This window comes from Penicillium malachiteum, assembly GCF_028827825.1.
Source record: "Penicillium malachiteum strain IBT 17515 chromosome Unknown utg000002l:1.0-8849297.0:1.0-8852440.0, whole genome shotgun sequence".
Taxonomy (NCBI): domain Eukaryota; kingdom Fungi; phylum Ascomycota; class Eurotiomycetes; order Eurotiales; family Aspergillaceae; genus Penicillium; species Penicillium malachiteum.
This window is the reverse complement of record NW_026643095.1, coordinates 770,620-786,299: the sequence shown is the minus strand read 5'-3', so window position 1 is coordinate 786,299 and position 15,680 is coordinate 770,620. Positions and strand designations below refer to the sequence as shown.

Here is a 15,680-nt window from a genome sequence, read left to right as displayed (position 1 = left end):
TATGGATTGTGGATCAATGACAGGCAAAGTCTGCATGTCGTACATACACCAGTCCATGGAGTCCTCAAATAGAATTTGAGATTAGTACTTGGTGATCTGAAATTTCTTCAAGCCTCTTAGTCGAATGGGTCTTATTTTGTGTAAATGTGTATAATATAACATTTAAAACTGATCATCACCACCTGGGCAATGTGGACCAGTTGCCCAGTTGAGAGGAAATGAATCCGCCGATAATATACGGTGCTACCGCCTTTATCTACCGCCCGGCAGAAAATGTTTAAATGCTTATCGCAGATCCAGGTCCCAGTCTAGGTGCAGACAGGTCGCGTGTGAAAGTGATTGTTGACTTGATTTCATTGATCGCGAGTAAAAACCCGTCAAGATGCCACGAGACCCATTAATTGGCCTGGTTGGAAAGGTTTGCGACCACAAACCCTTCCCATAAAGAGACCCAAGACACCCCGCTAACCATGAGGGGCAGCCATCAAGCGGAAAATCCACCACGCTGAACAGTTTGACTGACGCAACTTCCAAAGTCGGTATGTTGAGCACTTGCAAAAGTATGCAGGAGAATGATTACTGATTTCTTTTTTGTGGAATAGGCAACTTCCCGTACGTTCGCATATTACAACAAACCTACGAGTTTAGTTCGATGCGCTAATGGTTGACACCCTCCAGCTTCACCACCATTGACCCTCAGCGAGCGATCGGATACCTGCAAATTGATTGCCCTTGTCAAAGACACGGCGTTTCGGATAAATGCCAACCGAACTACGGAGGTTGTAATGAAGGACGGCGCTCGGTCCCCATTGAGTTGCTGGATGTAGCAGGACTTGTTCCAGGCGCACACCAGGGCCGAGGGTTAGGAAACAAATTCTTGGATGATTTACGACATGCGGATGCTCTGATCCATGTGGTGGATGTCAGTGGTACTACTGATGCCGAGGGCAAAGCCACACGAGGATACGACCCTTCAGTAGATATTGAGTGGCTACGATCGGAGATCGTGAGATGGGTGCTGGGAAATTTGATGGAAAAATGGTATGTTATGGTAAATCATGGCATCGAATCAAAGCAAAGTGTGGACATTAATAGGTGGACATTAGGGGCTCGATAAAGCGCAGACATATTGCAACAAGTTCGTCAAGCAGTCGGCACGATAGAAACCCAGATCGCTAACACATGGTATAGAGGCCAACCCCGTCGATACGCTACAAGGTCAATTCTCAGGTTACGGCAGTAATTCTCAGGTTGTGGCACGATGCCTTGATAAGCTGAATATGAAGGAGTCTTTGGAGCATTGGTCAGATGATACTATCAAGCTCGTGGTGGAAACCTTTATTGATGAGAAGTTCCCTACGGTTTTCGCCTTGAACAAGATTGATCATCCAGATGCGGACAAAGTAGGTTCAGTAACTATGTGGATTTGAACAATAACACTGACCCAAACTAGAATATCAGCAAGATCGCAAAAATGCAAGATCCTCAGAGCATTGTACTCTGTTCAGCCATATCAGAGGTCTTCCTCCGTCGACTCGCTAAACAAGGATATGTGAAGTATGTCGAGGGTAGCGAGTTTGTGGATACCAGAGAGGATCTCATTGAAATGGGTGAGCCCGATGGAGGAGGGCTTAAAGAAATGGACGAGAAGTTGAAGAGGTTAGTTGAAACGCTAATCATACGATCTCTGTTCTTGCTGACCAGATATTCTCCAGCCGAGTCGAAAATTTGAAGGACATGGTATTGTACCGATTTGGATCAACGGGTGTGGTTCAATGTCTTTCGCGTGCTGCAGAGTTACTGGGTCTGGTACCCGTATTCCCAGTGCGAAACATCTCAACATTCAGCGCCGGAGGCTCGACAGCAGTCTTCCGTGATTGCGTTCTGGTGAAAAAGTAAGTATCCATTCAATGGTAACATCCTGCATTTCTAATATACCCCCAGGAACAGTACCGTGGGCGATGTGGCCCGGAAAGTCATGGGTGATGTGCCAATTTCCTATATCGAAGGCATTGGAGGTACTCGGGTTTCAGAGGAGGATATTGTTGCTGTGGGTAAACACGATGTAAGTTGCTCTACCACCACCAAGCACATGTACGAAGCTCATCATGTCTTTAGATCTTATCATTCAAAGTGGGCCGGTAAACTCTTACATGATAGCAAGTTCCTAAAGAACAATCTGGCGGAGTTACGTTACCAATGGAAGGGATCTTCAACAATGCATATTCACATTTTAAGATGACATAGACCCTAACGCCGCCTCCAAATTCAACGAAGATTTCAATTTATCAATTCCCATCTTATTCAGAAGATCAATGGCCCTTCTTTAAAAACAAGCCAGTTAGCTAGCTTCTCTGAACACAAAAACACTCAAGTCTGGAGTGAGCTTCTTACCTGCGCCCGCTCATCATTCATTCCAATAATGGGTTCCGGGGCCGCTGGGTGTTCCTGTTTGGCTTTTCTACCATGCTTAACTCCACCTCTCTGTGTGATTCCTGAAGATTTCGTCTCATCCGCGATTCCTTCGTTTGCTTTCCTTTCCTTCATGCCAGCAGCGGCTGCGCTCGAAGCCGGATCGTGGGTATCTCCTTTCTGGGATCGGCGGGTATTGTGATCCTCTGTGGAGGCACCTTTCCATTCTTTCGTGATGGAGTTGTATCGAACGCCACCAAACCCTGGAGCTACTGTCTGAGCAATGAAAGGCCTCGGCAGGGTCGAGGGACGAGAACGCGCAAGTAAATTCTGCAGCTTCATGATCAAAGTGGTGATTTCTGATCAATTATGGGAGATCTTATGAAACAGAAAATTAGCCAATCCAATTTTTCGTAATCCTTGTTTCTTATAGCATGAATAGCGTGGAACCATTCATTGCCTTGACTTTATGACGTTTCCATGACTCTTTCCTTATCCATAGTTATCAGCAGTGGATGCGCAACTTTCCCAGGATGTGATGAACCGACTATTGCTTGAGCTTCTAACCAGATTACTCTTGTTCATTTCTCTGTGATAATTTTCATTTCATTTCTATTTATTGCCTCATCCAGATATCCATTGATCTGTGCAGCATTTGAGAAAGTTGCTGCTTATTAGCACACAGATGAAGCTCCATGTACGCTGGCATATAGTTGTCTAGATGCATAGTTTACCAAACTATATAGTAAATTTTGGTATTCGGGGTGAAACCCAGACAAGAGTAACTATCAACTTGAATTAGCACAAAGCCGAGATAGTATGGCCAGTTCAATTGTATGTTAAAGAGTTCAAAGAGTTAGTGGCAATTAGTGTAGTGATAATCTTGGAAGCGGTGTGATAAAACTGGAGCAAATGAAGGCGGTAAAGATAACGGAGACATGAAACGCGAGCGCAGCCCTGGAGGACTTATGATATCGTCAAATCCAAAATAAAACACATTCCACTGGTCGCATTTTATTCAAACTTGGGATATGACATGAAAAGAATGAGTTGAAGTAATAGTCAAAATTTGAACGAAAATCACTCATGGAAAACTAGACCTAATTCTGTTATTTAACCAGTCCTATCAATTATTATGGCTTTCTGCCTAAGCTATCAGGCAAAATCCGGATAAAAATTGTTACCGGTTCGAGGCATCTGCCAAGATATCCCGCTTAACTGTGTCTAGCTGGGGTGCTCTGCAATGTACGGAGTAGCTTCAACAGGCCTTAAGGGAAATTGAAATACCGCCTTGAGTTCACTTACATTCATGAAATGTGAATTAACATAAATCCAAGTGACATTTCTGACTTGTACACTATAACCTCCCAACATTGGAAAAGCATAAATACACCAATCTGATCACCAACTTGAAGTTGAACCAATCATAATGAAGCGACAATATCTTCCGTCAGATACACTGCCAGCTTGGTTGCTCTTAAATGGAATCACCACGAATGGTGTTGCAGTTCAAAACCTTGACTCTGAGTTGGGTACAGACAAAGGGAATGCGGTTGTGGCAACTGCAGACAAGCAAGACCAACGAGAGTCTGACGTTCTTTTACATGTCCCACGGGACTTGGTCTTATCTTTGGAAGAAGTGAAGAATTATGCCAAGTCTGATCAAGATCTTCGTGAAGTGTTGGAGGCTGCCGGGCAATTCGGCAGGGTATGAACCCCTCCCATCCCAATTCATGTGAAAGATTATCAACTAATTGATGGCAGACTATGAGGGGCGCGATCATGACTTTCCTTCTCGTTCAAATAACCCATAACAGCCTGCAAGGATCCCGGAAAATAGGAGTCTCCAACCCATGGACCGAATATATCAAGTTTCTCTCGCCATCATTTTCCCTTCCCACCTTCTGGACAGAAGAGGAGCGCGAGTTGTTGCGAGGCACTTCACTACAAGCTGCTGTTGAGGCTAAGTTGAATGTCATGGAGAAAGAATTCGAATTCTTCCGTCAGGCTACAGAAAAGATAGTCTGGTGTCAGCAATACTGGTGGAATGAAAGCTCTGATGGCTTGGCGTTTGATGACTGGAAATACGTTGATGCAGCATATCGTTCCCGCATGCTTGATCTACCCGGAAGTGGTCATTCGATGGTACCATGTATTGACATGGTCAATCATGTGGCCGGGCCGGCTGTGAAAGCCCTTTACGATACGGACTCTGAAGGAAATGCAGTCCTTCGGCTACGAGAATTCAAAACCATCAAGAGAGGCGAGGAAGTGACGATATCGTATGTTTCCCTTTACTGTCCACTCTGGATTGATATGGATAATTTTTCATCTACAGTGAAGGTTAGTCTAACTTTTTTACAGATATGGCGATACAAAGGCTGCATCGGAGATGATATTCTCATATGGATTTCTGGATAGCGAGATTGGTGGAACTACGCAAGTGACGCTTGATATCGAATTCCCCGAAGATGACCCTCTTGGTATGGCTAAGAAGATTATCTGTCAAGACACCCTTGGAATTCGGATTCTCGCCTTTCATGACCCAGCTCAGCCCAATACACTATCCTGGACTGGATTTGGAGACGTGAACTGGGACAGCCCTCTTATATGGTGGTCTAGCGTTAACGAGGAAGACGGGCTTGAAATTGGCGTTGCGCAAACTACCGATGGAAACAAGCAGCTGGAGGCGAAATGGAAAGATGTCAAGGTTGAATCAGCTCATCAACTTATTGAGCTTATTGCCGCTGAACCTTTGGTGGAGGTCTTCCAACTCCGAGCTGTTGTTTTAGTGCTTGGGCGACTGGAAACGCAACTGGCCACCATACGTGAAACAGATGAAGTCCTGAAAAGCGTTCAGGCAGATCCAGCACTTCTCGCTGGTATCTGCAGACCTGAGATTTACGACATGATTTCTCGACTCCGGGGACTCGAAGCGGCTTTACTGCAACAGGCAGTTGAGGAGCTGATGCAACAGGTAAGCGGCCATCCACCCGAGCTAAGCCATTAAACCCACCGAAGCTCCACTATGAAGATCTGCGCTAATCATTAAACCTAGCAAACCGAGTTGATGAAGTCGGAAACGGTGGCAGCCTACCTGAATGCGCAGTCTCAGGCAGAGGAGGTAGAGGATTTTTCATGAGTTAGCGATGAAGCCAAATTAATCTTGTAGCTAGATAAAAGAAATTTCAGCTTTGTTTTGCATATTGCACAATTAAAGTGAAAGTTATGTGAGGAAATTAGGTATTACCTATGAGAATGGACCCCGCAAGATCTTTCCCATATTGAAGCCACGTTTCTCCACTTCAACAGCTTACAGTGCTGTAGTCTAGGACTAGGACTACTTGGCGCGGAGAACACGGAGCACATTTGAACCAAATAATGAAGGATACTTGAGTTCACCGCAATGATAAACTCAATATAGAACTTTGATTTAGGCCCATGACGTTCATGAACTTTCAAGTTCCAGGTTGAATCGGATCTACAAGTTTCGAGTTGGAGTTGACGGCGACAACTTGAAAGTAGCCGATTACCTGCACTTGAGTGAAAAGATTTTTATTATTCGCCAGTGGTATCTTGAAACTTGAACTAACTTGATGAACTAACTTGAAACTTCGGTTCTTGTCTTATTCTTCAGAAGTACTAAGTGAACGGTCCTTCAATCAAAGTACTCGCCGCATTCTTGGAACCAAGAACTAACACCCCGGTAGTTGGATGAACAGCAGCTATATTCAACGGATCTGATAGAAAATAAGGCGTGAGACGGTGAACTAGGACTCCATACTCCTCCACTTTGTATGAGTGCTTTAACATGGTTTCGCTAATACGGGGGATATGTGGATCAGGTGGGTCATATTGTCCCACAGGATTTTTTGTTCGCGATTTTCTCGGGGGAAACTCGTGAATAGTTCCTGCAAAATCATGTACCATGGTTGCAAACCAATAATACATGGTCATCGGGTTCTTAGTCTCATGGTTATGGGGCATCGAAACCGCATAATTAGATCACTATAATTGGCGCCTATTATCATTTAAACAAGTCCAAGCATCCAAGCACGAGCAATTTTCATGGTTGCACAACCTCAGGATCCCCATGGTAGTAGAGCCCCTGTGCATCCGAGTCATCATGAGCAGGAAAAGGGGTACCGGTAAGGGGAGCACACTTTTTTACTAGACGGAGCACAAAACGCTTATGTAATAACACTTATTATATAATCAACTTTTTCTCAGCCGAAAAGAAGGTCACTGTAGCAACTAATAATAAGTTAAATTATAAACAATTATTCTACTAAAATTTCTTCTTCTATTCACCTGAGTTTATCAAATTTCTTTAATCTTTCATCCAATATGGAGGCCCTTATGAACCAATCGTTTGATACTAGTGATCAGCTAGTCCAGGCTATTAAAACACAGGCCTTACAGGATGGATTTGTTGCTGTTATTACTAGTAATAATAAAGATCGAAATATGAGGCTAATGTGTGATCAATCTCGCAGATATGACGATCAGATTGAAGCAAAAGATGGGGCTAAACGTCGAAAAACAAGTACTAGACGTGTAGATTGTTGTTTTTTTCTCTACGCTTGTAGATCTACACGTAAAACATCTGATGGAAAGTGGCATATCACTAAGTTTAACCTTACCCATACAGGACATCAGGTCAATATTGCTAATTTAATTATTCATCCAGGGGCCCGGCAGCTTACAGATAGCCAAAAACAGCAAATTTTCACCTATTTCAATCAAAATATCACACCAAGTTCAATATTAGAACTAATCCAGACAGATTTTCCTAATATTCTAATACAGATTCAAGATATCTACAATCTACGGAAGACTGATTGGAATGAAAAGCTTCAAGATCAGTCAAAGGTTCAATATTTAATCACACAGTTAGGATTAAAACAGTGGAAACATCAGGTTAAAACAAGCCCTGAGGGGCATATTGAATTTCTTATGTTTGCACATCCAAAGATGATCGACTTTGCTAATAAATTTAATAGGGTTATATGTCTTGATTGCACCTATAAGACAAATATTTACAATATGCCACTTTTACATATTGTTGGGGTTTCATCTAGTAATCATTCTTTTTCAATTGCTTTTGGTCTGATGATGAATGAGAAGCAAGCAGCTTATGAGTGGGCACTAGATACCCTATTTTCTTGGCTTGGGCAGGCCCCCCAGGCCCCCGAGGCCACTCCCAAGGCAGCTACACAGGTAGCTACACAGGCAGCTATACAGGCAGCTACGCAGGCTGCCACACAGGCTGTTAAAGTAGCTGTTGAAGTGGCTGTTGAAGAGGCTATTGAACAGGCGGCTACAGAGGCTGCTATACAAGCTATTAAACAGGCTATTGAACAGGCTGATACACAGGCTATTGAACAGACTAAGCTTACCCCCCCAGCCCATAGGCCCCCCTACACCCTACACCTGTTTTAGTTACTGATCGAGACCTTGCCCTACTAGCTGCAATCCGGACAAAATATTCTATATTTCCACATCTTCTATGTCTCTGGCATATAAATCAAGCTTTTCTAGCTAAGTGCAAGCCTGTTATAACAGAGAAAGACTCACACGCCCACCGAACACTTGAAAAAACATCAGACCAAACAGTGAAAATATCAGATGAAAAGGAAAAGAAATGGGATGAATTCTATTCTGATTGGATGGAAATAGTAAATTCTATATCCTTATATGAATATGAATCAAATTTGATTAAATTCAAAGAAAAATATCAGGCCAAGTACCCCTCTTTAATCTATTATATTGAATCGATTTGGTTGGTTCATAAAGAAAAATTTATTAAATATTGGACTAATCAATATCTTCACCTAGGAAATTCAACAACGTCACGCGTTGAGGGGGCCCATGCTGTTCTTAAGAAACATATTAAAACATCAAGATGTGATATTTTAACCCTTTGGTCCCGAATTTCTGCTGCACTACCAGAGCAAATTAGGGCTATTGAGAATGATCTTTTAAATGATCAGACTAAAGCCCTAATTTCCACCCAAGGAGAGTATCTTTTTCAACATTTAGTTCGAAAGATTACTAGATTCTCGATGAATTTAGTGATTGATCAGGCTAATATTGCTAAAAGATGTACAGCTCAGGCCCCGTTAAAAGCCTGTACAGGTGGTTTTATCCGAACTATGGGCTTACCGTGTGCACATCAGATTAAAGGATGGATTGATAGTAAACAATTTATTCCGATATCTGCGATACACCCATTTTGGAGGCTATATTCTTCTGAATCATTAGCCTGGACCTTACAGGAGCCTAGGGTCCTAGGGGGGGCCTAGGGGGGGTGCCTAGCCCTAATGAAATTCATACACCTGCATCAGTCTCAACAGCAGCTCTGAATGTTCTAAAAGCACCAAAAAAAGCACCAAAATGTTCGAAATGTGGGGTGATAGGGCATACGATCCGATCATGTAAATAATTAGTCTAAAATTTGATTTATTTTATCTTATTTTAATTATATGCAGTGATATTATATGCAGTGACCTTCTTTTCGGCTGAGAAAAAGTTGATTATATAATAAGTGTTATTACATAAGCGTTTTGTGCTCCGTCTAGTAAAAAAGTGTGCTCCCCTTACCGGTACCCCAGGAAAAGCGGTCTCGCCACTTCATTTCAGTTCGCACAGAAAATCATGTGTTAGGCTGACAATACATAGTACCGACAGGGGTATGAAATTGTGCCGAGTATCGGAAGCGGGAGAACTATATTGACCTCGGGGACGAAACAACCCAACTGATTGAGACACGGAGGCCCGTCCACCGGGTCACCAGTTGCCCCCTTCTTGGGACCTCAGAAAAATGGAACCCATGGATCTGGTGATGAATCTGTAAGATTGTACATACTGCATATGCAACTGCACAACTGCAGGTCCCGCACTATATAACACAGGAATCAAAGGGGAAAAAAGACGGCTAGAGCAAGGCGGGCGTCAGTGGGCTTCCACTGCCGCGAAGAACGACATCACATTGCATTGTCAGTATGGTGTACCCCAAATTCAAAGTCGAAATAGAGTTCACGCGACAGATGGCCTGCACCGGAGTTTGACTGTGTTTCATTCGTTCCTTCGTAGGCGGAAACGTATACTCATACGCCGGGGCGCATCCCCATGTTCGCGTGTATATCCGGTACAGATGGTGCGGGAGTTGTGTGGAGTCCGAGTCTGGGGGAGCCTCGGGAGAGACCCAACGATTCCAACTTTGCAAAGTTGAAGGAGATCTGTTGTAAAAATCCAATCATGACATATTGTGAAAGCCAATCTTCATCATAAATCATGGTACGGGGAGTTAGGTGAAAAGAAGAAAAAAAATAACGAATAAAATGGGCTGATTAACGTTGAGGACCGCGGGACTCATACCCCATACATCTCCATACATGACGGTACTTGAAGCCAAAGACACAAAACATGATTGGGTAAAGACACGGTCAGCAAAGCCCCCACTAGAACCTGACTCAGCATTAAGGCCATTGCATTCCCCTCCACTTGGTCAAATTCCCCCAAAGTTCTTGATCAAGTCTTGTGCTCTAGTACCCTGCATGATCTGAACCTGCAAAGAATCAGTTACGACAACCAACGCACCTGTTGATATACAAACTCTGCTCAGTCCACCCCCTATCTTTCAACCAACAAGTGACCGAGGCGGCCGCGCCCGTCTGAGTCGATAAAGATGCCCGGTATTTTGCCTATGAAAGTGATCAAGGTCGGAGGTACAGGCGCTCAGAGTCGAATCGCCCAAGCCTGTGACCGATGCCGCAGCAAGAAAATACGATGTGATGGAGTTCGACCATGTTGTTCACAATGCGCCAACGTTGGATTCGAATGCAAAACAAGCGATAAGTTGAGCCGTCGTGCTTTTCCTCGAGGATATACCGAATCGCTAGAGGAGCGAGTGCGAGCTTTGGAATCGGAAGTGAGAGAATTGAAAGATTTGCTGGACGAAAAAGACGAGAAGATCGACGTTTTGTCTCGGATACACTCTTTTTCGCTCTCACAACGCACCGCCTTACCCCGGTCTCCGCCCACATCCGCCGCTCCTACCATTAACAAACCTATAAATGATGAGTCGGAGGGCATGATTCATATAGTCCGTCCAGCGAGTCAAATTGCGCCTTCACAGAATTCCAACCCTTATACCGCTTTCTCCAGCACTCAAGGCTTTGCTGGTAAGTCTTCTGGCCTTGACAAAATTATAAAAGCCACTGATCTAACACCCGGCAGGAGTTCTCACCGATACCTTGGTCAACCAGAGCAAGTCAGCGTCGAAAATACCCACCAATACATTGACAAAATTATCGGCCCCCGTGTCGCGTGGGATGCTTAACCAGCCTATCAAGACACCGCCTCGTCTGGTTTCAGACCAACTTATCAATATTTTCTTCCAAGAATGGGCACCATTGTACCCTGTTGTACATCGTCCGAGTATCTTGAGAGCTTATGATTTATATATTAATAGTGTGGACTCACTGAAGAGCAACGTTCATATGATGGCTCAGTTGAATCTAATTTTCGGCATTGCAGCTCTCTCGTCAAATGTGAGTATTATGCCTTGGATCAACATACCAAATCTGAATTTCAGAATGATTCGCTAACTTTTCGTCAGTCGAGGACTAACCAAGATCCAACATTCTTTGAGGAGAACTGGACAGGGGCTCTGGATTCATTCTCCTGCGAAACATCAATGAGGAGCTTGCAATGCTTCGTTCTCGCTCAGATTTACTGCATGACTAAAGGTGACTATCGTAGTCTGCTACGATACCGTGCCCTTGCCGTGGATGTTTGTCATCAGCTGGGGCTCCACCAGACTCAGGAAAGTTATGCGTCTAATCCATTGGAGGGCGAGACGCGCAAGAAGGTCTTTTGGTGTCAGTATGTGTTGGACCGGTTCTCATCCGCCCTGACTGGGATGCCTGTTTTGCTGCGAGAGTCCGACGTTGAGACCGAATATCCTGTTGATGTCGATGATGAGAACGTCACGGAGACTGGCTTCTTGCCCACGCTTCCTGGCGAGTCTACTCGCCTTTCGAGCGCCCTGGCGCTTTTCCGCGTTTCTCGTATTCTGAATAAGACTTTGGAAGATTTGTATTCTTCTAAGGCTACATACGAGGTCTATGTGTCCAAGGTGCGCATTGTGACGGAGCAACTGGACGAATGGCTTCAGTCGATGCCTTCCCATCTTCGCCTTGAGTTTTCTCAGGATAAGCCTAGTACAAACGTCACAAGCAGCCGATCACCCCTTCTTGTGAGTACAATCCAAGCGCAGACTACTCTCTGTCTGATTTTACTAACATCATATTAGTCCCTTGTATACTATTTCATCCGATCTCTTATTCATCGTCCTGCGGTCTGCTTTGCGAACGAGAACATGCGCTCTCCATCAGTCATGGCATTGGCCGATTCTTCAAAGCACATAATTCAAATCCTCCAGCTGCTTGACGAGCGGAGACTTTGCCTCTCATTCAGTCTCAACCGTCAGGAACTACTATTTTTCTCAGGCCTTGGGCTGCTCTGGCAGGCCATGGGTTTGAAACAGGATAGCAAGTTAGCCAAGGAGAGCCAAAAACTCCTTTCCACAGTTACATCTCAATTGGAATTAGAGTCGATCGCGGCTGCTAATGAATTTGGTCACCTCTTCGGCACTTTGCTTCCATTCGACAACGGACTCCAGGGAACTATCCAGGCACGCAAACAGCCCAACGAAATGGTGGCACCAACCCATAAGCCTTCCAAATCCCCGAAGAGTCAACTGCAATCTCTCAAGTCTCGCCTCGCGTCTAGCATTGGCCGAGATCAAGCGTCAAAGCAAGCATCACCCTCTCGCCGGAATACCGTCTCTGGAGCTACTCCTCCGATCGCTGCTCAAACTCTCCGTTCCCCCAGTTGGACAAGCCTTCCACCTGGACAGGCCGATCATATCTCAAACTCTCAATACCACACGGCCAGACACTCTTTGGATCTATCCTCCAACCCTCAGATGATTCATTCATCTATGGGTTATGACGATCCTCGAAATCTGTCCTCTTCGACTCCATCCGACCCAGCCCATGGCGCTATTACAATGGCTGACTGGGAATACGTTCTCAGTGACATGGATAGAGGATTCTCCAACATCTTTACCGGCATCTACGGTGGCAAGGAATGTGGCGAAGACCATGGGCCATTTGCTTCAATTACTGCTGAATATAGCAAAGCCAATGACGGAATGCTTGATATTCCGCCTCCATCTGATATGCACGAACTTTCTCCGGAATCGTGGTCTGCCAGCAGTGGTGACTATGCTCGTCCACAGGAACACACGGCTCAGAGTGTTTTGAGTTACTCCGGAGAAAGTATGGAAAGTCCCGAAGAAAATCCCCAGGCCCTCGTGGATGTCTCGCTGAATCCGGAAGACATGGGAGTCTTCGATCCGTTCCAGAATTATTCAATGCCTGTCAAGGAAGACATGGATGAATATGCTTTGGTGCAAGGTTGGGACCGACGGCTGGCCGTCTGATTGATTTTTCATTCTACCATGACTCATGTTTATTGAGGCTTCATATTATACTCGGTGCTTATTTCTTTCTTTCATGATACCTCGGAGGGCGAGGGCGTTCTTTCTTTCATCTTGACGCCTCGGCGTTGGACTTTTGACTTGGATATATGCTTCCGCTTAGTATTTATGGAATTTGGTATTTTGATTCAATGTTGAGTGTATATGCCAATAAACTAAATCTTTATAATTTCCTTTTGGCTAGTAGTCCTATCTTAACACCACGATTGCCATTGACAGTGTACATTCGGTCCGAGTCTTAACAATCGGCTCTCGGAACACGCGGGAGGCTTGACGGTGGTGGATACTTCTCCCGAACTACGGCCGAGCTAGTTCACTCCTCTCGGTGCCACCGATCTCATCATTTGGAGCTCAAGCTTGACCTTCCTGATCCGATCCTCGCTCGTACATTTGGAACACTGATTTGCCACGAAAAGAATGTCACGAGGACACCAGGATTATACGATTGGCTTGCCACTGCAAATCTCTCGTGGCCACGGGGTCTAGGTTCTCCAAAAGCTGGATGGCACGACTCGGAAACCACGGGTGCGCCAATGAATGTACAAGACGAACTCCCCACTTCCCCGGATTCTCACGTTTCTCGCGGCCATGTCCGTCAACCCCTACAGGAGACTTCTCGAGGGTCTAAATGAACGAGTCATCGCTTCCCAATCTGTCGATTTCTCCGGACCCCACGAAATGCCAGAGTTTCCTAGCCGTTTACCCCAGTATCCAGCATTGGGCTGAGATTGATCAGGAGAAGTATAAAAGGGGCATGATGTCGAGACTCTGGGGTATTCAGACTCAGTACGAAAAGGGGTATACAGCACATATTGTCGAAATTTGATACCCCATATTTCCCGCGTGTTATCCACGTGGACTGCGTCAACCACCATGTTCAAGAAGTTTTTCCAGAAACGTCCGCAGGACCTCTATGACAATAGTGAGCTCCCTAGAGAGTCTGTGTCTACTGTGGAGCGTGAGAAAGGCCAGCACGATGTTGTCGATACTCCAATCCCTCTGTTCACCGTCCGCTCCTTCGTTATGGGCATCTTCGTTTCCATGGGAGGCTTCCTTTTCGGATACGATACTGGCCAAATCTCAGGCTTTCTAGAAATGCCCAATTTCTTGGAGCGCTATGGCCAGCCTAGTGGAGATGGAACTTTTCATTTCAGTAATGTGCGCTCTGGTCTAATTGTCGGTCTGGTATGTATCAACCTCCTCCCTTAATCTAAGACAGACCCAAGCTAATCTCCCTATCAGCTATCTATTGGTACTCTCATCGGTGCATTAGTCGCCGCGCCAATTGCTGATCGCGTGGGTCGGAAATGGTCCATCAGCAGCTGGTGTTTAATCCTCGTTGTTGGAGTCACCGTGCAGATATCATCGCCTTCGGGTAAATGGTACCAATTTGCCATGGGCCGATGGGTAACCGGACTCGGAGTTGGTGCATTGTCCCTGCTTGTGCCTATGTACCAAGCTGAGTCTGGCCCAAGACATATTCGAGGTTCCCTCATCAGTACATACCAGCTATTCATCACCCTGGGAATCTTTATCGCCAACTGCATCAATTTCGGTACTGAAAAACATACGAATACCAGTTCCTGGCGTATTCCGCTGGGAATTACATATCTTTGGGCTTTAATTCTAGGAGTCGGCATGGTTTTCTTCCCGGAGAGTCCTCGATACGACTATCGGCACAACAAAGTGGAGCAGGCTATGGATAATCTGGCAAAGATCTATGGAGTTCCACGTAACCACCGTGCGCTTCAGATTGAATTTGATGAAATCAAACAAAAATACGAGGAGGAAGTTCGAAATGGGCAGGTTACCTGGGTGCAGCTTTTCAAAGCCCCTACTATGTCATATCGTGTGGCGGTTGGAGTTGCACTGCAAGCTCTTCAACAGCTAACAGGCGCCAATTACTTCTTCTACTATGGTACAACGGTATTCCAAGGAGCCGGAATTCAGAACAGTTATGTGACGCAGATGATTCTCGGAGGTGTGAACTTCGGCACCACTTTCCTCGGTCTATACCTGATCGAACACTATGGTCGACGACGCTCTCTTATCATTGGCGCACTCTGGATGTTCGTCTGCTTTATGGTCTTCGCCTCGGTTGGCCACTTCTCTCTTGACAGAGAACACCCCGAGAACACCAAGTCCGCTGGTGTCGCGATGGTTGTGTTCGCCTGTCTTTTCATTCTCGGGTTCGCAAGTACCTGGGGTCCAATGGTCTGGACTATTATCGCAGAGCTATACCCCTCGCAGTACCGAGCTCGTGGAATGTCTCTTGCAACAGCATCGAATTGGCTTTGGAATTTCCTGTTGGCGTTCTTTACCCCTTTCATTACAAGTGCGATTGATTTCCGCTATGGCTATGTCTTTGCAGGCTGCCTTTTCCTTGCGGCGGGCTTGGTCTATGTCGCAGTCATTGAGGGCCAGGGTCGTACCTTGGAAGAAATCGATACCATGTACCTCATGAAGGTTAAGCCGTGGCATAGCTCCAAGTTTAAGTTCCCGGCTGACCCTGGTGTTATTCGTGGATCTTTTGACAAAAATGAGGGTGCCGGCTTGGGTGCTTCATCTCACATTCCAGACCCGACCACAGAGCTACAAGAGGACGGACATGCAGTGGAAAGACCGGCCGAGGAAAGTCGAGTGTGAGAATATTGGATGGAAATATTTTGAATCGTATGCTTCTATTTTCTTTTAATTT

General features: G+C 45.3%; 6 protein-coding genes across 6 annotated transcripts; 5 read left to right on the top strand and 1 right to left on the bottom strand.

Annotated features, from left to right (window-relative positions):
• Positions 1 to 382: 382 nt before the first annotated feature.
• Positions 383 to 2,145, top strand: N7483_003343 (Ygr210 GTPase family protein; the record flags this gene model as incomplete). The annotated part of the gene is made up of 10 exons (XM_057086780.1): positions 383 to 418; positions 482 to 539; positions 603 to 612; positions 679 to 1,041; positions 1,107 to 1,138; positions 1,192 to 1,403; positions 1,454 to 1,659; positions 1,716 to 1,895; positions 1,945 to 2,065; positions 2,119 to 2,145. 10 exons carry the CDS (start codon positions 383 to 385, stop codon positions 2,143 to 2,145), a joined length of 1,245 nt encoding a protein of 414 aa, XP_056946609.1.
• A 167-nt stretch (positions 2,146 to 2,312) lies between these two features.
• N7483_003342 (uncharacterized protein) lies at positions 2,313 to 2,754 on the bottom strand (the record flags this gene model as incomplete). Its single annotated transcript, XM_057086779.1, has 2 exons — positions 2,313 to 2,324; positions 2,395 to 2,754. The coding sequence occupies 2 exons, from the start codon at positions 2,752 to 2,754 to the stop codon at positions 2,313 to 2,315; spliced, it is 372 nt and encodes a 123-aa protein (XP_056946608.1).
• Positions 2,755 to 3,829: 1,075 nt separating this feature from the next.
• On the top strand, positions 3,830 to 5,554 carry N7483_003341 (SET domain-containing protein; the record flags this gene model as incomplete). The annotated part of the gene is made up of 4 exons (XM_057086778.1): positions 3,830 to 4,120; positions 4,177 to 4,694; positions 4,777 to 5,389; positions 5,471 to 5,554. Coding segments are annotated over 4 exons (1,506 nt in total), but the record flags the coding sequence as incomplete, so codon positions are not given.
• Positions 5,555 to 7,527: 1,973 nt separating this feature from the next.
• Positions 7,528 to 7,854, top strand: N7483_003340 (uncharacterized protein; the record flags this gene model as incomplete). The annotated part of the gene is made up of 1 exon (XM_057086777.1): positions 7,528 to 7,854. The coding sequence occupies one exon, from the start codon at positions 7,528 to 7,530 to the stop codon at positions 7,852 to 7,854; it is 327 nt and encodes a 108-aa protein (XP_056946606.1).
• A 2,248-nt stretch (positions 7,855 to 10,102) lies between these two features.
• facB (C6 transcription factor FacB/Cat8) lies at positions 10,103 to 12,925 on the top strand (the record flags this gene model as incomplete). Its single annotated transcript, XM_057086776.1, has 4 exons — positions 10,103 to 10,598; positions 10,654 to 10,967; positions 11,036 to 11,674; positions 11,732 to 12,925. 4 exons carry the CDS (start codon positions 10,103 to 10,105, stop codon positions 12,923 to 12,925), a joined length of 2,643 nt encoding a protein of 880 aa, XP_056946605.1.
• A 930-nt stretch (positions 12,926 to 13,855) lies between these two features.
• Positions 13,856 to 15,628, top strand: N7483_003338 (sugar porter family MFS transporter; the record flags this gene model as incomplete). Its single annotated transcript, XM_057086775.1, has 2 exons — positions 13,856 to 14,167; positions 14,225 to 15,628. The coding sequence occupies 2 exons, from the start codon at positions 13,856 to 13,858 to the stop codon at positions 15,626 to 15,628; spliced, it is 1,716 nt and encodes a 571-aa protein (XP_056946604.1).
• Positions 15,629 to 15,680: the final 52 nt, after the last annotated feature.